This window comes from Mustela putorius, unplaced genomic scaffold (assembly GCF_011764305.1).
Source record: "Mustela putorius furo isolate JIRA1106 unplaced genomic scaffold, ASM1176430v1.1 tig00000585_pilon_pilon_pilon, whole genome shotgun sequence".
In the NCBI taxonomy this organism is placed as follows: domain Eukaryota; kingdom Metazoa; phylum Chordata; class Mammalia; order Carnivora; family Mustelidae; genus Mustela; species Mustela putorius.
The window spans coordinates 673,804-695,769 of record NW_025421424.1 but is presented as its reverse complement, the minus strand read 5'-3'; the positions used below and the strand labels follow the sequence as shown (position 1 = coordinate 695,769).

The 21,966-nt window shown below is 37.5% G+C and overlaps 1 protein-coding gene across 2 annotated transcripts in view; it reads right to left on the bottom strand.

Moving 5' to 3' along the window:
• Positions 1–21,966, bottom strand: part of RNF115 (ring finger protein 115) — a 73,060-nt gene that overhangs the window by 31,445 nt on the left and 19,649 nt on the right. The window contains exons 1-4 of one of the 2 annotated variants that reach the window (XM_004779640.3): positions 19,539–19,590; positions 18,601–18,652; positions 15,847–15,904; positions 123–334 (exon numbers count right to left, since the gene is read on the bottom strand). In XM_004779640.3, the coding sequence (XP_004779697.1) occupies positions 123–334; positions 15,847–15,904; positions 18,601–18,652; positions 19,539–19,548 (332 nt within the window). In that variant the 5' untranslated portion in view covers positions 19,549–19,590. Of the gene's footprint in view, positions 1–122; positions 335–15,846; positions 15,905–18,600; positions 18,653–19,538; positions 19,598–21,966 lie in introns of those variants that run through there. The other variant, XM_004779639.3, reaches the window with a different exon arrangement.

Genomic DNA, 21,966 nt, shown 5'->3' with positions numbered 1-21,966 from the left:
CCGTTTTTATACTTCCATCTTATCCATAAAGGTAAGAAGTATGAGAACCTTATAAAGATTAGATTATGCCAGTACGTCCTTCATTGAAACTACCCTTAAAGAAACTTAAATAAAAAACTCACCCTTCAATAGCTGGGGATCTATCAGGACGAGTACTTCCTCGTGATCTGTATCTTCGAGTCATTGGCAGCCGTGGAGGCCGGCTTGGTCCCCAGAAGTCAGTGTGAGTTTGGTGACCCCTCTCATTGGCTCTATTATCTTGGTCCAGTGGATTGCTACTTAGAAATGGTCTAAAATCTGGGAAAAACATCGTGTGGTCCAAATGCTCCCAGAGCTAGTAAAAAACCAGAAATAAACAACACGTTACTGGTTTCAAGATCAGAGGAAATGATAAAGAATAAATACTGAAAAAGAGGAAAAAAAATTTTTTTGGAATAGTTTTTAACACTTTGAAATTCAGTAGCTCCAAACTAAAGACGTGTATGTTTCCCTAGTTTCATGAAGGAGAAAAAAAAATGTCTTTCAAGAGCATGCATGGTGTATGTGTGTGCAGGAGAGGCACTTAGACACTGAGAAAGTTAATTTTCCTCATACAGAAACAAGCCAACAGCTGGACCCTTTCCTTAACACTGATCTCATGTCCACATGCCTCTGGCCAGTGTCTCCTTCTGAAGTAAAAATGCGAGCCAGACATGATCATGGACTTCTGTCCTAGGCATAATCATGTAGATCATCATATTCTTGTGCTTTGTCACAAATAACATCCACATTTCTACTATGTAATTATCTAAGGTTTAAATAAAATGGATGTATTTACACACTTTATAAAGAGCACCATTACCACAAAGTAGAGACAGAGGTCTATAAAATACTTCTATTATCTAGAAGCTGCATCAGAAAGGGGCATTGTCAAAGCCTGCCAAAGCAGTGCAGGAATGTTTGATAAGACCATTCTATTGTACACATTTTATCATTACAAAGGTGTTGTTGGGTGTGTGGGAGTGTTGGGGGGGTTGGGTTGGGGAGGTGTTTGGAATTATTCAACAAAGACTGCATGGAAAAAACAAACCACCAAATTTAAATTGTATTTACCTGTACACCAGGTATTTTCAGAGAGACTACTATTTATTTTACTATATACCAAGTACATAACCCTGGTTACATCCTGGTCTTTTCATTTTGTTTCAAAATTTTAAGTCCAACAGAAAACACATTATTTAGTGTATATATAATTACAGGGACACAAAACTGCTCAGCACAAGATCTTAGGTCTTAAAATCCTCACAGCCCATCTGCTCAAGACTAGTTATTTCTTCCAGAGACCCATGCTAACAACAGTCTCCTCCAGAAACATTCAGAGAAAGGGATACCAGCCCAGCTGTATGTTAAAGTTGATCTGATTCCAGACCAAACTCCAGTCTCAACCTAACATCTAATAACTTGTCAAATTAATTCCTGAAATTAAGGAGTTTGTTTAGGTTTGTCAACAATGTTATTTTTTGTCATCTTTCTCCAGTTTACATTTTGCTTCTTGATTTTCAAAGATGTTTCCTCCTCCTTTAATTAAAAAAATACATAATAAATATATTACAAAAATGCAAATGCAGAATATAAAATACAAAGTGCAATACAGTTCTACTCTCCTACTCAGAAGTTAATTTAGTGTGTAGAATTCCAATCTTTAAATATCTCCGTGTTAACACACACATATTCTTTCATTCAATAAATGCCTGTTTAGCATATACTCTTTCTGTACTTTCTGGGAACTATTTAAGATATGGCAGTAAATAAGATGTTGGAAAAAAAAAAACACCTCTGCCTCAATGGATTTCATTTTTTTTTTTAAAGATTTTATTTATTTGACAGACAGGTTATAGTAGGCAGAGAGGCAGGCAGAGAGAGAGGAGGAAGCAGGCTCCCTGCTGAGCAGAGAGCCTGATGTGGACCCTGGGATCATGACCTGAGCCGAAGGCAGAGGCTTTTTAACCCACTGAGCCACCCAGGCGCCCCAATGGATTTGATTTTTAAGTTGAAGAGATACTATCCCACAAATGGAAGGCAAAGGAAACTGTAGATGTTTGGGATTAAAGCCACAGAGGAAAAAGAGGCACTGACTCAGAATACAAAGTCCTATCATTCTTTTCAATAGCAGCACAATATGGATGTTTTTATATTATATTTCACGTAGTTTTAACATTTTTATTATGATACTGGTATTTGATACATGTAAAACATAATGAGGCATTAAGAAAATAAAATATATACCCACATAACCATCTCTTAGTTCACATCACTAAAGCCACTGAAACCCTCTGTGTGTCCCTCCCTGTCCCAACCTCCAGTAACCACAACCCATAATTTTTAAACATCCCCTTGATTTCCTTTATCGTTTTACTAGAAATGTATGTATCTCTAATAAAATGTGACTTAACGAATTATGAAAGTGCCTTATGAAAGCACTTGCATTTTTGGTCGCACATGTCAGTGCATTCATTTTCACACACATTTTACACCACACTTTCTCCTCTCAATAAACATCTAGATTGTTTCTAGGTTTTTGCTATTACAAACAGCCAGTGTGAACATTCATATATGCAGAGATAGAAAAGTCTCTCCATTTCGCAGTTTGTACAACTTTATATGGTCTATATATCTTCAATTTTACTAGGCAATGCCAAACTATTTTTGCAAAGTTATCATCAATTCACACATTCACCAAGAGTTTCCATTGTACCAAATCCTGGCAAGCACTAGATAGCACAGGGCTTTTGTTTTTGTTTTTAGTTTTTACCAATCTGCTAGATAGAAAATGGTATCTCATTGTAAGGTTTTTGTTCCTGGCGTGTAAGAATAAATAGGAGAGTTTATTTAAAATGCATATTCTTTGGCTCTACTCCAGAAAGTAAATTCAATAGGTCTGCAGAGAGCCTGAAAGACTCCCTTCAGCATTTCTTATACAGAAGGTCTATCAGCAAAGAAATCCCTCAAATGTTGTTTATCTGGGAATGTCTTAATTTTTCCTTCATTCTTGAAAGATACTTTTGCCAGAGGTTTTTTTTTTCCCCCCTAATAAAGAATTTTATTTATTTGAGAGAAGGACTGCATAGTGCACAGGCAGGGTCGGGGGCAGGGCAGAGGAGGAGTAAGAAGCAGACACCCCACTTCCCACTGAGCAGAGAGCCCACTCAGGGGCTGGACCCTGGATATCACAACCTTAGCCGAATGAAGGCAGACAGTTAACTAACTGAGCCCCTCAGACGCCCCACTTTTGCCAGATTTCACATTCTTGGCTGGCAGTTTCTTCTTTCAGCACTTTAAAATAACATCACTGCCTTCTAGCCTTTAATATTAGCCCAACCTTAAATTCTTTTTTTTTTTTTTTTTAATTTGACAGAGTGGCAGGCAGAGGGAGAGGGAGAAGGCAGCTCCCTGCTGAGCAGAGAGCCCAATGCAGGTCTCAATCTCAGGACCCTGGAATCGTGACCTGAGCCAAGCCACCCACATACCCCTCAACCTTGAATTCTTAGGATGAACACAAGCTGGCTTTTATAATACATTGCTGCATTCTATTTCTGGAGTTTGGGTAAATTTCTGCATCTTATGTTCATGAGTGAATTAGCCCCTAATGTTCCTTTTGTATACTCTCCTTGTCTGGTTTTGCTATGAGGTTATCCTAGCCCCGTAAAATATATTAGGAATCATTCTTTTTCATATGGATATCCTGTAGCACAGATAAAGAATTACTGGGTATAAGCATTTTAAATTTTGTTAGATTACACCAAGCCATCCACCAAAGGGCTATACCAATTGATACTCCTCAGAGTATAACAGCTTTCATTCTCCCATACTCTTGCCAACACTGTTTTTTTTTTTTTTTAAAGACTTTATTCACTTATTTGACAGACAAAGATCACAAGTAGGCAGAGAGAGAGAGGAGAAAGCAGACTCCCCAAGGAGCAGAGAGCCCGATGTGGGGCTCGATCCCAGGAACCTGGAATCATGACCTGAGCTGAAGGCAGAGGCTTTAACCCAATGAGCCACCCAGGTGCCCATCCAACACTGTTTTTTAATAACTTCCAAAAACTTCTGATGTCCAACTAGATGAACAAAAAATAATACGCACACTAAAAGTGAAATAAAGCACCTTTACACTTTAACTGCCATTTGTACTTCATCATCAGACTTATCTCCCCTTCTAATGACAGTCCCCCCCCCCCCAGTAAAGATTACTGGTTTCTAGTCTGAAAAGTGGTCTTAAAACACAACATTTTCATGACCCCAAATTCCAAAGTAAACGCAACTTTTAAATATCCAAAACTGTACTTGCCTTTAATAAGTGAAAAGTATTACCCCTTCCATGTTTTCCATCATCCAAATCACTTACATAAATACAGGAAATGTACAATACCCTTACTATAAGAATAAAGTTCCACAAAGTCTGCTCACAGAAAAGAACTCTCAAAGCAATCATTATAATTAACATAAAAACTAAATATTTGAGAATTGTGACTAGAAGAAAAATCAAGTACCAAGAGCATAATAATCTGCATTGATAATTATACAAATTGTTATCACATCTAATACATACAAAAATTCTAAAGGAGCCAAAGATTAGGAACAGCTGCAATACAAGCATGAGGTATTTGGCATATGTTTGGAAACTGACAATTAGTGCAAACAATGTATTTGTCCCAAACAGTGTACACTGGCCCCAGAACACAGGATATAAAGTGTGCTAAACAAATTTATACCAAATCAACACTAAGGAAAAGAACAGCTTCAGGCTATATGCCTCTGAGCAAACTTAGACAAGCATAAGAGGTTTAAAAAAAAAAAAAAAAAAAGCCTATCTATAAAACTGGATATTCAGCACATGGCTTATGTATAAGTAAAACCAGAGAACATTATTACAAAGTTTTGGTGAAACAGCCAAAAGATTCATAGAGACCGTTTATTTGATAATTTTTGCTTGAAAAACTGAAATGTTACTCTGAATGGAGGTAAAAAGACAAATACTTCTGAAAACACCCATGCTGAAATATTTACAGATTTCAATATAAAAAACAGGATGGACAATACTTTTCCAGAATTTGCTATTAGCTAACCATAATCACATTAGCATCCCTTAAAATACTATGGTCTGTTCCTCAAAAGTTAAACAGTTACCAGAAGACCCAGCAATTTCACACCTAGTTATATATCTAAGAAAACATATGTTCACACAAAAATTTACACACAAATATTCCTTATTCATAACAGCTAAATAGTGTAAACAACCAAATGCCCACCAACTGATGAGTGAATAAAGTGTAGTACTATATCCATACAAATGAAATATTACATAGCCATAAAAAAGAATAAAGTACTGATACATGCTACAACATGGATGAACACTCAAAACAATATGGTAAGTGAAAGAAATCAGTCACAAAGGTCACGTAATGTATGATTTAAATAAAATGTCCCAAATAGGCAAATCCAGCGAGAAAATAGATTGGTGGTTACCTAGAGCTGAGGGAATTAGGGAGAAAAAGGAGTGATTATGGATACAGGGTTACTTTTGGGGAAGATAAAGAAGTTTTAGAATTAGTGGGGATGGGGGTGCCTGGGTGGCTCAGTGGGTTAAGCTGCTGCCTTTGGCTCAGGTCATGATCTCAGCGTCCTGGGATGGAGTCCCACATCCCGCTCTCTGCTCAGCAGGGAGCCTGCTTCCCTTCCACTCTCTCTCTCCCTGCCTCTGTGCCTACTTGTGATCTCTCTCTCTCTCTCTCTGTCAAAAAAATAAATAAATAAATATTAAAAAAAAAAAAAAGAAGAAGATTAGTGGGGATGGCTGTACACTGAATATACTAAAACCACTGAGTTGTACACTTTAAAGGTAAAATTGCAGGGTATACGAATTATATCTTTAAAAACACTGCAGTTGGAGTGGAGTGGAGTGGAGTGGAGTGGAGCCTGAGTGGCTCAGTCGGGTTAAGCTGCTGCCTTCAGCTGGGTTGTGATCCCAGGATCCTGGGATCGAGTTCCACATCGGGCTCCTTGTTCAGTGGGGAGCCTGCTTCTCTCTCTGCCTCTGCCTGCTTATGCTCTCTCTCTCTGACAAATAAAATCTTAAAAGTAAAATAAAATAAATAAAAACACTACAGTCTCCAGTGGCTCAGCTGGTTAAGCGTTTGCCTTTAGCCCATATCATGATCTCAGGGTTCTGGGACAGAGCCCGCATCAGGCTCTCTGGGCTCTCTGCTCAGCAGGGAAGTCTGCTTCTCCCTCTGTGGTCCCTCTTTCTCGCTCTTAAATAAATAAAATCTCAAAAACAAAACAAAACCTAGTCTCATACAGATAAATCAATCGACAGTACAATTTTGAAAAAGGTCACAAGCAACTTTATAAAAACATTTAATCAAGGGCACCTGGGTGGCTCAGTGGGTTAAGCCGCTGCCTTCGGCTCAGGTCATGATCTCAGGGTCCTGGGATCGAGTCCCGCATCGGGCTCTCTGCACAGCAGGGAGCCTGCTTCCCTCTCTCTCTCTCTCTCTGCCTGCCTCTCTGCCTACTTATGATCTCTCTCTGTCAAATAAATAAATAAAATCTTTAAAAAATAAATAAATAAAAATAAAAACATTTAATCAAGATAAAGAACATACCTATCAGCTCCAAATGTTTTCTAATACCCCTAGGTAATCCCTTCCTCCTGCCCCTAAAAAAACACTGATCTTCCTGCGGTTTGCATTTTCTAGAATTTCATGTAATAGCGATCATATTGTATGTACTCTGGTTTCTTTTAATCGATTATGTTGACATTTGTCCATATCAGTGGTTTACGCTGAGTAGGATTCCATAAGGTGACTATACCACAATTTGTCTACCCACCTACCTGCTGATGGGTTGATGTGGGCTGTTTCTAATTTTTAGCTACTAGAAATAAAGTTGCTATGAACATCTGTACACATATTTATATATGCAGATCTTTTTTTTTATATATACAGCTAGTGTGTTTTCTAAAGTGACTGTTCCATTTTTACATTCAATTTCAGTTGTTCCATAGCCTCACCAGCAGTTAGTATGGCCAGTCTTTCAAATTTTAGCTATTCAGACAGTTGCATAGTGGTATTTCATTGTGGTTTTAACTTGCATTTCCTTAATGATTAATGAGGTTGAGCATTTCTTTTTTTGATGTTCAGCCTTTTTTTTGCATGTTTATTTGCCATCTGTAAATCTTTTTTGGAGAAGCAAATTGTTCAAATCTTTTGTCATTTTCAAAAAATGGGTTTTCTTATTATTCCATTTTGAGTTCTCTGCATAGTCTGCATACAAGTCCTTCGTGAGATAAATGATCTGAAAACATTTTCTACCAGACTGTGGCTTGTCCTTTCATTCTTATGAAGACAAGAAGTTTTTAATTTTGATGAAGTCCAATTTCTCAATTTTTCCTTTTATGGGTCACGCTTTTGGTGTCATATCTAAGAAATCTTTGCCTACCCCAAGGTTATAAAGATTTCCTCCTGGGCGCCTGGGTGGCTCAGTGGGTTAAGCCGCTGCCTTCGGCTCAGGTCATGATCTCAGGGTCCTGGGATCGAGTCCCGCTTGGGGCTCTCTGCTCAGCCGGGAGCCTGCTTCCTCCTCTCTCTCTCTCTGCCTGCCTCTCCAACTACTTGTGATTTCTGTCAAATAAATAAATAAAATCTTAAAAAAAAAAAAAAAGATTTCCTCCTGTGTTTTCTTCCTCAAAGTATAAAAAAGCTTTACATTTAGGTCTATCTTGGGCTATCCATCTTGGGCTAATTTCTATATATAGTTTAAAGTTTGTATCTAAGCTCATATTATTGTACTGCAAATGTTTCAGCACATTTAAATGGCCATCTTTTTTCTCCTGGATTGCCTTTGTACATTTGTCAAAATCACTTGTCCATAGTGTGTGTCTGCTTCTGGATTCTGGATATTCTGCTCTTTTGATCTTTGTGGCAATAACACAGTCTTGATTACTGTAGCTTTATAATAAGCTCTAAAATCAGGTATTAGTCCTCCAACTTTTTTCTTCTTTTTCAAAGAAGTTTTAGCTATTCTAACCACCTCACATCTCCATGTGAATTTTGCAATCTGCTTGTCAATTTCTATAAAAAAAAGTTGACTGGGATCTTTACTGGAATTACACCAAATTATACATGACATCCCAACAATATTAAGTTCATCCTGAGTGGGACATTATTTCTCCATTTATTTAGGTGTTCTTCAATTTCTTTAAGTACATTTTGTAATTCTCCACTTTTGGATCTTATATATCTTTTCTGAAAAAGTATTTCACATTTGTATACTATTGTAAATTATTTTTTTAACTTCGATTTCCAACTATTGCTAATAAGTAAAAATATAATTGATTTTTGCTTGTTTTTTCATACCCTGTAACCTTGCTAATAAATTCACTAACTAGTTCTAACAGCTCTCTTACAGATTCCTTCAAAATAAATGATCATGCCAACTGTGAATAGATAGTTTTACGTCTTCCTTTCTAATCTGGATACTACTTACATCTGTCTGTCTCTACCTATCTTACCTTATTATACTGGCTAGAGCCTCCAAAACAATGTTGAACACAAGTGATGAGAAAGGACATCCTGGTCTTATTCCTGATCTTAGCTAGAAAACACTGTGTTTCACCATTAATAATGGTATTAATTACAGGATTTTAGTAGAAGTTCTTTGTCAGATAAAGGCTGTTGCCATCTACTTTAGTTTGCTCAGAGATTTTATCAAAAATTGATGTTAGGGGCACCTGGATAGCTCAGTCAATTAACCATCCGGCTCTTGATCTTCTCTCAGGTCATGATCTCAGGGTTGTGAGATCAAGCCCCAGGTTGGGCTCTGTGCTGGGCATGGAGCCCGGTTAAGATTCTCCCTTTCTCCCTCTGCCCGCTCCCCCCAAGGAAAGTATGTGCTCTTGCTCTCTCTTTAAAAAAAATTTTTTTTTAGATTTCGTCAAATACTTAATCTGCATCCACTGAGATGACTATATGGTTTTTACTCTGTAGTGTACTATGGTGAGTTACGTTGTTTGATTTTTCAAATGTTGAACTAACATTCAAATTATGAACTAACATTCCAAATGAAATAAATCTCATTTGAACATGATGTCTAACCCTTCTCATACACTGTTGGGTTCTATTTGCTAAAATTTTGTTGAGGATTTTCACATCTATGTTCACAAGGGGATACTGGTCCATAGTTTTCTGTTCTTGTAAAATTCTGCCAGGTTTTAAGGACCTAAGTTATTTTTATTTTTTAGAATTTGGGGTGTTTTTTAAGTTAGTTAGTTAATTGTTTATGTATGTATGTATGTAGGTAGGTAGGTAGGTAGGTATGTAATCTCTACACCCAACATGGGTCTCAAACTCACAACCCCGATATGAAGAGTCACATGCTCTTACGACCGAGCCAGCCAGGTCCCCCCTAGAATTTTATTTTCAAGAAATGTTTGAACAACTGCTTAATAAGTTCACCTATATAACAAAACCAATTTTCTGTCTAATCAGTAGATTTCCAAAAAATTATATAATTTTTATTCTTTTTAGTTTAACTTTTCACAAAATATTCCATTTGGGAAGATTATATGGTTATTATATGGTTATAATGGTTGTAGAGGCATTCTACCTTTAATCTGCCATTGGTAGCAGAGTTAAATGGCATTAGATTACCAGCTCCAACCACCTTTTATCTTATTTTGAACTGTGTGTGAACCCAAAAGGAGCCTAACTTTTGATCCTTGCTTTTTAGATACTGGAGACCTAAACTATATCTTCATCCTGAGAAAGGCAGTAGCTTTTATTAGCCAACAGGCAAATAAGTGCAGGGGTCCCATTTACCATGGAAACAAAGCTTCTACTTAGAGGTAGAATAAAATTACTGAAACCTAAAAGCTAAGAGGACAATTTAATAGACCCATACTTTAAGACATCTATCTCCAGGAAAATAGATTTGTTCAATAAATTAAGGAAAAATTAGAATAATTTTTTAAAACAATAGTAATAAACATTAGAATGATTTTAAGAAGCAGAGAAGATAACTGAAAGAAAAGTAAAAAACATGCTCATCCTCAATTCAACTCAGGGGTACCTGGAATATAAGACTTAAAAGTAAATGGAGGGATGGCTGGGTGGTTCAGTCAGTTAAGCATCTGCCTTTGGCTCAGGTCATAATCCCAGGATACTGGGATCGAGTCCCACATCAGGCTCCTTGCAGCAGGGAGCCTGCTTCTCCCTCTGCCTGCCCCTCCCTGACTTGTGCTCTTTTTCTCTGATAAATAAATAAATAAATAAAGTCTTAAAAAAAAAATAAAATAAAACCTTCTTATTAAAAAAAAAAATAAAAGTAAATGGAAATTCAGAGGTTTATACTATACTGCCTAGGAAAGAAAGGGCCCTCAAAAAGAAACCTCAACACTGTAGCTGCAACCATGTCGAATTCCTAAATTTGATCAAAATACAGAGCTCAAATGCCATTCACACACAAAAAATATGACGCACATCCCTATTTCCCCAGTAATATAAGCACTGTGCCATAAACAATCTCCTGAAAGGTACTTTTTCCCAAATAAGTTTAAATTTACAGGCCATGGACTCTGGGCAACTGGCAAGACTGACACCAAGAATATTCTGTTTTACCGTTTTTCCATCTGTTACCATTAAGTTTGTGGTCTCTGCTAATTTGTGGTCATTGGTATGAATTGAGTATGCACTCAATTATGCAAAGAGTTATTTTTTTCAACAACTGCAAAAAGCTCAGGAGTTTTATTTGACATCTCCAAACTGACTGGATGTAAAGCAGGTAACATGAAATGAGCTCTTCACACTAAAAAATGAGACACATCAAAGATTTGGTTGAATTAATCCAAACTTTAAGATTCAATCCAAGTTGCAACAGCTCGAAGAACCCAAACTCTACTGGCATCTGGCTGAGACTGAGAATAACAAACAGGTAAAAGAATGGTTAACCCAGGGAAAGATGGTTTAAAATCTTTAACTTCTTTTTACTAGATTGACTCATGTAAAATTGCCATTTTGGTGGGGGTGCCTGGGTGGCTCAGTTGGTTCAGTGTCCGACTCTTGATTTAGGCTCAGGTCATGATCTCAGGGTTGTTGAGATCATGTCCCACATCAGACCATGTGCTCAGTGGCAAGTCTGCTGGAGATTTTCTCTCTCTCCTTCTGCTCCTCTCTGTGCTCCCTCATGCGAGCACATGCTCTCTCTAAAATTAATAAATCTTTTTTAAAAACATAATAAAATAAAATTGCCATTTCTGGAGGTCAAAAATAGTAGAATATTAACAACTTTATTTAGTTCAACATAATTTACTTAATGTTTTTTTATTATTTCAGAGCCTTCTCCACAGGTCCCAGAAGCACACACAAAAGAGCAGAGTCTTTCTTCATGAAGGTAAAGGCAAAATTGCTATCACATATTATTGATCTCCCCAAGATGGCACAGTCACTACTCCCATACTCCTGCTAACTTCAGGGTTAAGTCACTAAACCCAGAGTGAAGAGGGAAGAATCAGATCTCTCATTTCCATCGCTGACCTCTTCAATCATTCCTCATTATTCTTCTCTACCAGAGGAGTAATGTATCTGACTGGTGAGTGGCAAGAGCCTAACATCTGCTGATTCACCATTCATTCATTTCTCCAACGGATGGGGTTCACCTATTAGGAAGCTACACAAATGCAAAAAAAAAAAAAAATGGTTCTGAGTATGAATGCCTCCTCTGCAACCTCTAATTCTTAGGTAAGTCATCCTATATAGACTTTGGATGTCCATTTGGCCACAGATCAACCAACCATGTTCTCCAATAGGGAAGAGTAAAACTAAATTTTTGTTTCCATCTGTCTGGCTTCTGTATTTCTCAATGTGTTCTAGATTTAGAGGTGGAGGGAAGAGATACAATCCACAATGAACTATCACACATAACCAGACATGTTTAACATAGGATAACAGTTTAACACAGTACAGGCATGAACCAATATGAACTCATAAATTTTATATTCTTTTAACTACAAGGAGACAAAAAAAGTTTTTTTACATAACCCTAAGTAAATGTTAAAAAGCAGAAATTCAATATAGTATACTCTGTGAATGCCTCTGGAAACAGTTATGAATCATGTAGGTGAAAAATGTAAAATATGCAAAGAAATAAAGCTAAAATAATGAGAATACAGATTTTTCATTTTTAAAAATCTTAATGCTGTTATAGTATCTTTCAGTACCAATGACTCAAGATAAAACCTGAAAGGAAATATGTGGAGAAAAGAAGCTCCTGGAATAGTGGGACTCCAGATGTTTTTAGTATTTTTTTATTGTCATTTTAATGCTACATCATGTACCAAAAGAAATTTTATTTAAATAAATACAAATCAGACTGAGCAGTCTACCTTCATGTATATACCTGGGAGTTCTGCTTCCAGGAAGCCACCTATCTTATTTTCTGCTAATCAGAGGCAGCAGCCACAGCCACTTTTGCACTGAAGTGATCCATTTTGGTAAGCTGAGACTCTCAGATCAGATGTCTCAATGGCACCAGGTCATGGTCAGAAACTTTCAAGTAATCAATGAAACCCTCAGGCAGCCATGGGCTCAATTCACCAGGTTACCACCAGGAACCTCAATACAGCAATGCCCTTCCTCCCTAAAAACTGCTAGCAACATTTTTAGATTCATTCTACACTGATCCTCACACAATACTCAGACAAAACTCCCATTTAACTAGCAACCCTCCTCCCACCCTCACTCCAACTTTACCCACTCTATTTCCTGACCCAACAGCCACTTAATAAAAAAATTTTAAAAATCAATACTAACTTTGTTAAAATTTTGCTTGGACTAAGCCTCTTCTAACATACCTAGTATTTTAAGAATTCAGCTATCAGCAAATGCTAATTATAGAAAATAACATCTTTTTTGTACAAGGAACTCTGGCTGAGGAAAACTGAACAAAACTCAGCATAAGCTTTTGCTAAACTTATAAACTAAAATATGGAAAAGGAAAATAACTTTGGTTTCTATTTATAATTTTCTAAGTGTTTCATCCAGGGACATGAGTCTAAAACCTTATAGCTTATGAATATTATTTTGAGATAGTTTTTTTCACCTCATTGTGTATTTGAATTCTGTCTACCATGTAAGGTTCCAATGCTTGATGCCTTCTTTTAACTTCCTCATGAAGGAGTTTTACCTTTTCAACAAAGTTTTGAGAATGGCTAAAATGTATTGAAATTCACTGCATGGCAGGCACATTGGCCTACACACCTAGAATGTCTTACTTCATTTAACCCTCACAAACCTATGAGGTAGATATTATTTTCCCCAATTTACAAAGAAACAGAAGCACAAAGAGATTCTAAGTAATTTTTCCCAGGTTACACAGCCAGTTAAGTGGTGAACCCAGAATTTGAACTCAGGCAATCTTGTTCCAGGCATACTACTGTGTCATTTGACCTCTCTCCTCCTAAACACTTCAGTCTTCCCAGAGGCTGCAGCCTACCAATCTCTCCCTTCTACTGTACTTGTTATATACCTCCCACAATAAGCTTATCACACTCTCTGTATACTCTTTGTTATTTTCCCATTTGCTTCATGTGTTTGCACTTGTTCCCCAATGAAATTTTAAGTTCCTTGCAGGCAAGGTAACCATGACATTTGCTTCTTGTCCCTACTGCTAGGAGAATGCTGTGTATAAAACATTTAGCTAAGAAGCTGACAGATTTAAATCCCTGGCAACTTCTATATCATAAAGACAGATTTTTTTCTATTTTTTAAATGCAAAATATAATTAGAAAAGGAAAAAACTGACATACTCAGGCATGATAACAAGGGATCTCTACAGAGGGAAAACTGGGCATAAACATGCCCTTGCTATAAACCCTAAGGGACATGAAGCCACAGGCTATGATTCAGCAAAATTACTTTTAACACCTGAAGGATAGCTCATGCCATCAGTGACAGATTTAGCATTACTAAAGTTAGGAAAATGACTACCTATATTTATTTTTCTTCTTAATGCATCTCCCCTGGTGAGTCATATCTATAAAACTGACAGACCAATGTTTTTCCATTTCCTAAGAGAACTAACATTTAAAGAAAATCAGATAAAGTTTCTTCAGCATATATATAATTAGTAAGTGACAATCTATGTTATTGGAAATAACACACACAGGGAAATACATAATAAAATTAAAAAGGCTTCCAGGCCTGGCAAGAATAAACTTTAAATAATGTTTTTCAATCTATCAAAATGAGAAAATAAAAATAGTAGTTCAAAGACACAAAATGTCTTGCAACGCACACTTTAACCAGCCCATGTTAGGCATTTCAGATTTAACCAAAAAACTTAAAACTGGATGTTAAGAACTACAAAGACCATAAGTAAAAGGAAGTACCTTTAGTAAAACAGAAATTTTACTCAAACATTTTGTCAAGATTCTTGACTATAATTCTTTTTTTTTTTTTTTAAGATTTTATTTATTTATCAGAGAGAGAGGGGGAGAGAGCGAGCACAGGCAGACAGAATGGCAGGCAGAGGCAGAGGGAGAAGCAGGCTCCCTGCCGAGCAAGGAGCCCGATGCGGGACTCGATCCCAGGACACTGGGATCATGACCTGAGCCGAAGGCAGCTGCTTAACCAACTGAGCCACCCAGGTGTCCCTTGACTATAATTCTAACAACATAAAAATCTGGGGGAATACAGGTCTTGAGATAATTTCAGAGGATGAAGGAGAGGAGCTTAGGGTTTTATGGGCTGCTTCTTGAACACCAATTGTCCAATGTACTGCTAACTGTTTTACTTTACAAACAAATAAATAAATACAAAAAATTCTGCCAGGCTTCTAGGCAACTGAGATATCTTTGGAAAAGGCTAATGTGATCCCAAAACACACACATAGAAACATCATGATTATGGGATTTAATTTTTTGTTCTTTTGGCATCTGTTAGCTTTCTAAAGCCAACCAAGTTGTCTGGCAATAGAAGCAAAACAAACCAGTGTTTCTCATAGGATGAGATAGATGGTCTGTCTTTTACAGGGTATAGTCTCTAAATGATTAAAAATAGAGCATTTAATGCCATTTACTTGTACACTTAAAAATGGTTAAAATAATCCCCCAAAAAACTAAGCAAGAGATTTTAAGTTAATGAATAAAATGAAAAACAAAACTACTCTCAATTTAATGTAAAACAGTATTCCAAGATGGAAACTAATGCCTCATTTTCAAATCATAGTTAAGATTTTTTTCCCAAAACTATGGATGCTACGCTATGTATATAATTGGAAATTAACTATAGGTCCCACCTTGAGATCTGGAAGGCAAGTAAATACCATATACTTAATCTGGCCCCCAATTCCAATCATACCAAACCACCATGTTTATTAGAGGCCATCTCTAAAAACCAGTACCTCTGTGTAAAGCTGAATGGTGACTTCAATTACAACTCATTCTGGCCTGCTATTTCCTTGGCTGCCACATCACCAAAGCAGAGTTTATAGCACTGTTATTTCACAAACACCACAAGGTTTTTTTTTCCTTTCACACCATATACACAGTTAAGGAAGTAGAAAACAATTGGAAACAACACCAGGTTTAAAACAGCACAGATCAAGAAGGTTCCTCTCTTTGTCAAAGGTTTACCAAAAGTAACATGTCAAAGGCCCAACTACTAAAAACACAAATCTTTCTAAGGGCTACTCTTGCCCACACTTTTCTTATACTTTCTGATGTTCTGCTGCACTTGCGGCAGGTGGAACTCTGTCATGGTTTAAACATCCACCCACTATCTACAGAATCCCTACAGCCAAAGGAAAACTTACCTCTGCAAAATGTGTTGATGTGCTACTGTCTATCCGGCTGCCACCACCACCTAAAAAACTGAAGAGAAAAAGAAATGAGTACTGATTCTATTCCTAGGAACAAGCTTCATTCCCAGAAGCTAAATATAGAATAGTACAATGAGAACAAAGCCCAATAAGGAAAAATAACTCATCCCAATGTGACACCTACGAAGGAAATTATGAAGAACTGGCATGTGGATTAATCTACAAAAGATATTATAACAAACCACAAAATCAAGTATAAATTAAGTGAAAAATTAGAAAGAGGGGCCACCACAGAGTAGGAAGAAGGAACCACAGCCAGCAATGCAATTCAAATTTGACCTAGCAAGAGAAAAAAAACATTTATTCTCAAGGAGGCAAAGGAATAAAACAAGATTCTCAAAATAACGTTTTGCTAAAAAAAATCATTCAACCACCAGATGAACATAACATTTGAGCCTACTTGGGAATGATTAAATACAGTGCTACAAGGGGCCTGGTACTATACTTAGCACATTATAAAAGATCTCAATAAATATTTTTTCTTCTTTTAATAGTTTATACTATTCTTTGATTATCCTACCCATCCTTCAGGGCTCATCTCAAATGCTACCTCCTCCATTAAGTCTTTTCTGAACTCACCGACCAAATGAGGATCCAAAGCCCTCTGCACTCTGACTCTGACTATAAATTCTACCTTATTAATATCTAGAATTTATCTCATCCCCTTCTAACCCTTTCCCTCCTTTCATAAATATAAATTCACGGTGCCTGGTGACTCAGTTGGTTTAGTGGCTGCCTTCAGCTCAGGTCATGATCCCAGGGTCCTGGGATGGAGTCCCACATGGGGGGGGTGTCCCTGCTCAGTGGGGCGTCTGCTTCTCCCCCTCCCTCTGCCCCTCCCCCCTGCTCATTCCCTCCCTCTCTCTCTCAAATAAACAAAACCTTAAAAAGCATATGTATACATATAAATTCAGAGGATCAAGAATGTGTTCATACCACAAATACATGTAAAGTGTTTACTGTGTGTAAAACATTATACAGAGCATTCATCATTTTTGAAAAACCCTGCAACGTCATACTCTACATTGGTAACTTGAAAATAAAATTGCTGAATGTGAAAACAGGGGCGCTTGGCTGACTCAGCTGGTACAGCATGTGACTCGATCTCAGGGTTGTAAGTTCAAGCCCCACACTGGGTGGAGAGATTACTTAAAAAAAAAAAATGTGTAAACAATAAAATAACTACTCCTGAAGACTGGGGAGAAATATTAGATCCCATTGTCCCCATGAAATCTGCAAAAAAAAAAAAGGAGAGGAAAAATGGCTAATATTTTGTGGAGAAAGGAATGGAAAAAAATCACAAGAACTACCAGGTATCACTTTTACTTCAAGACACACGCCTATGAACATGTACACATAGTCACTCCAAATACAAGTCTACAAACTACTGCAGATAGCTTTCATTTTCAGAACACCAACTGCACTCAGCTCAATAAGGAAACAAACACAGTTTGGTTAGTCTGAAACCAAAAGTGAAAAAGCAAAGCTAATGCCATTTTCTATGTAGTCATGCTCAGGCCTTATTCACTAATTAGAAACCATTTAACACTTGCATTTGTTTCAGAAGTTAAAAACACTTCAAATGTAGAATAAGCCCAGAAGTACTGGTACATTTATGCTAAATTAGTAAATAATTCAACTACCACTGTATACCCATTTTATTGCTCAAGCCTACTATATTGTTTCAGGGATTCAAATATCCCTGGTAATTAAAGCTATGAACTTTATCTTTTACAGTTCTGCTCCCCCTGAAACTTCCTCAGCATTCCCTTTCCTTAAAATTCCTCCATATTTTAAGAGTAACAAGGCTAATCATAGAGAAGGGATAATAAAACAACCACATGTTCTGAGAGATGTTACAAAGCTTAAGAAAACTTACAAGATGCCCCTGTGATCAATGTCCAGTAACATATGGAGCCCACTACCCAATATTTATACGTAAGGACCTCCTATTGTTCATTTTTACCATCTACTACTTACCACTGTAATTGCTAAGTATTCAAAAATCAGCCAATGTTTATGAACTTAATATAAAGGGAATACCATGCTACCTCTAAGAAACTGATTCTAAGAAAAAGATTTCTTCAACCATTTAGAACACCAACCTTTCAAAAGACATATAATCTGTACAATTGAGTATTTGCTACTAATGGCACCTGTAGGTGGACAACCTTTGGCCTACAAAGGCACAAATAAAAGAATTAAATCAAGTGAAAGCAGGATCCATAAAATTCATAGTTCCCTTCTAAAAAAACGACTCATCCTACAGCTAATCACTATCTGCATTTATAACCATACTTCATACACAAGGCTAAAGAAACCAGGATTACTACTTAAAAACTTAGAACAAAAAAGTAAGCCCATCAATTGCCTCCCAATAACCAATATGCTCTTTATTCAATACATGCAGAGCGTAAGTGTTTGCAGTAAGTATTTGATGCCATTATAAAAGCACAAATAAAAAGCTGCCCCAAGTTAGCATGCTATTCTCACAAAATTGCTCATTTTGCTGTCATGCTAATCTTACAGGTTTAAAGCTGGTATTGTGTTATTCAAAAACCAAGATTATTAGATCACCATGTAAGTGTACCAAACCTGATCCCATGCCATATAATGCCCCAGAAGCTCCAGTTCATTTATATATATATAATCACCACTCATTAATAAAGTTAAACTAATAGTACATACTGTAAAATGTGTGGTTTTTCCTGGTTGTGGAAGGGCCCTTCAACTTTGGAGTCTGCCAATAGCAACAGCAAAGGAATTATTTACTGCCATTAAAATCTCCAAAGTCACTCCAAGATTAAAAGAAGCTTCAGATTACAGGTTCTTTTCATCCAGTCAGTATTTCATCAATTGTCCAACCAAATTATCTAACCAACAGCCATAAAAGAACAAATGTGCCATTATGTTTAGCCATAAAAGGCCATCCTACCAACGCTATTCTACTTTTTATTAAGTTTTTATAGTTTTATCCATATTAACCAAAAAGTAATATAAAATACTGTCACTTTCAGGAACACTTCCCCTTTTATAAGGTTTATATCTCTAGAAAGACCAATAAGAGCTGATTTCAAGCATTATGAACCAAATTAATATTACAGCTATAAAATGGCGTAAGTCTGACTGCAATAATTTTAGTAAGATGAAGGATCCAAAGGCTTTCCTCAAAAGAGAGTAATAACTCGGTTTCCCTGACTAGACCAGCCTGCTTACCTTCTTAGATATCTTTGTCAGAAGTCAGTCCCAAGCTGACCGAAGAGGTTTAACAGCCATTTACCTTTAGGCAACAGAGTGGTCACTGAAACCACCCAATAATCTAAAAAGACACCAAAGACTCAGAAAACAAATGCAAACTTACCAGATTTCCTCTGATATGGATATAGAGATTTCAAAGGAATGCCACACACAATCAGAAGCAGAGGATCTCACCATACCCACTATCACATCACATCCCAAATTCTTCCATTTTTATTACCCTTCCCTCTTCTTCCCTCCCTCCGTTCCTTCCACTTAGCAGAGAACATAAGTTATAGAACAATTTTCCTTTTATTCATTCAGTCAATGGTGACAGAAAACAATTTTGATAACAAAATGCCTGATTTATTCACGAGCTTATACAATACCTGGAATCATCTGTCACTTCTTCAATAAAGCCTGATTCACATCTGGGACAAATATATTCCTATAAAAGAGAGAAAGAAAGAAACAGGAATCTTTCATTAGAAAGCTAAGCATGTAGTTTCAGAGTAATGTGCAGTATACAAGCTGATGCGATGAAATGTTACATGTACTTGCTGACTCCAAGGACGGTTTTTTTGATCACACTCTGGCAAATAAAGAATTCGATAAGAAGTTTGCAGAATAGCTTCATAAGAGGTTCCCTCTGAGAGCTCCCACTGAAAGGGAGAATGTCAGATTTTTGTTTTTTAATTTGGGTTGATTTTTTAAAAAACTGGGATAAATTCATGATCTAATTTTCTCTTCAAATCTAATGAAAAACCTCCACTAGTTATCAGAGCAGTATTAAGATTATAAAACTGGGGGCACCTGGGTGGCTCAGTGGGTTAAGGCCTCTGCCTTTGGCTTGGGTCATGATCCCATGATCCTGGGACCGAGCCCCGAATCGGGCTCTCTGCTCAGCAGGGAACCTGCTTCCCCGCCTCTCTCTGCCTACCTCTCTGCCTGCTTGTGATCTCAGTCAAGTAAATAAATAAATAAAATCTTTGGCGGGGGGGGATTATAAAGTTGATGGGTACAAAAACTGCTATTTGATATTATACACGTGTAAAAGACACAAACTGAAGCACGACATAAATCAAGTGGTAAACTAGGAATTAACAATGAAGTTTTCAGTATTTCTTATCTATTTTCTGACTACCAATGGCTCTAAATAAAACTTAACATTCTCAGGTATTTAACAGAAATGTTAATTCAAATAACTAGAACAATTCCAAATAAGCTTCTACTTCCTTCAGTACCAAGAATCTTATCAAGCGTTAGTACTGATAAGAAAGAATACACTTTGAGGACACTTGGGTGACTCAGGCGGTTAAGAGTCTGCCATCGAGTCGGGTCAGAATCCCAGGGTCCTGGGATCGAGGTTGGTCTCCTGGCTCCCCTCAATGGGGATTCTGCTTCTCCTTCTGACCCACCCCCAACTCATGCACAGGCTCTCTCTCTCTCAAATAAATAAAAAATTTTTTAAAAAAGAAAAAAAAAGAAAGAATACACTTTAAGGGTGCCTGGGTGGCTCAGTCAGTTAAGCATCTGACTCTTGATTTCAGCTCAAGTCATGATCTCAGGCTGGTGAGATCAAGCCCCCAGTCAGGCTCCACACTCCGCATGGAGTCTGCTCGAGTTTCTCTCCCTCTGCCCTCCCCCATCTCACATACTCTTTCATCCAAATAAGCAAATCTTATTTAAAAAAAAGAATACGGGGCGCCTGGGTGGCTTAGTGGGTTGGGCCGCTGCCTTCGGCTCGGGTCATGATCTCAGGGTCCTGGGATCCAGTCCCGCATCGGGCTCTCTGCTCAGCGGGGAGCCTGCTTCCTCCTCTCTCTCTCTGCCTGCCTCTCTGCCTACTTGTGATCTCTCTCTGTCAAGTGAATGAATAAAATCTTTAAAAAAAAAAAGAAAAAAAAAGAATACACTTTAGAGACTGCCTTGTCATACATTTTTTTTTTAACCATCCTAAAGTATTTCTTTCCTTTATCATCCACTTACCATACTTCTAAAACTATTTTTAACTACCTATTAAAATAGACTGGGAAAGACATTTTCAACTATTTTCTTGCTCCCTGTAAACCCTATATAAACTTTGTCTTACCAGAAAGTGATGTAAGCCACATTTGGCTAGTCAAAGACAATCAGAATAGTTACTCAAATATTCAAATGCTTTCTTAAAAGAGATAAAAAGAGGGGCGCCTGGGTGGCACAGTCAGTTAAGCATCTTACTCTTGGTCTCCGCTTAACCTGTGACCTCAGGATCTTGGGATCAAGCCCCACATCAGGGTCTGAGCTCAGCTGGGAGCCTGCTTATTAAGATTCTCTCTCCTGGGGGTGCCGCGTGGCTCAGTTGGTTGAGCACCTGTCTTTGGCTCAGGTTATGATCCCAGGGTCCTAGGACTGAGCACCGAGTCAAGCTCCCTGCTCAGTGGAAAGTCTGCTTCTCCCTTCTCCTTCTGCCCCTCCCCACCATTCATGCTCTCTTACTCTCTCTCGCCCTTGCTCTATCTCAAATAAAATCTTTAAACAATAAAGTTTCTTTAAAAAAAAAAAATTCTCCTTCTCCTCCTGCTCTCTCTCTCGCTCTCTAAAAAAGGAAATAAATACTGTTTTAAAAAAGAAAACCGGGGCGCCTGGGTGGCTCAGTGGGTTGAAGCCTCTGCCTTCGGCTCAGGTCATGGTCCCAGGGTCCTGGGATCAAGCCCCACATAGGACTCTTTGCTCCAAGGAGAGCCTGCTTCCTCCTCTCTCTCCCTGCCTGCCTCTCTGACTACTTGAGATCTCTGTCAAATAAATAAATAAAATCTTTTTAAAAATTTTTTAAAT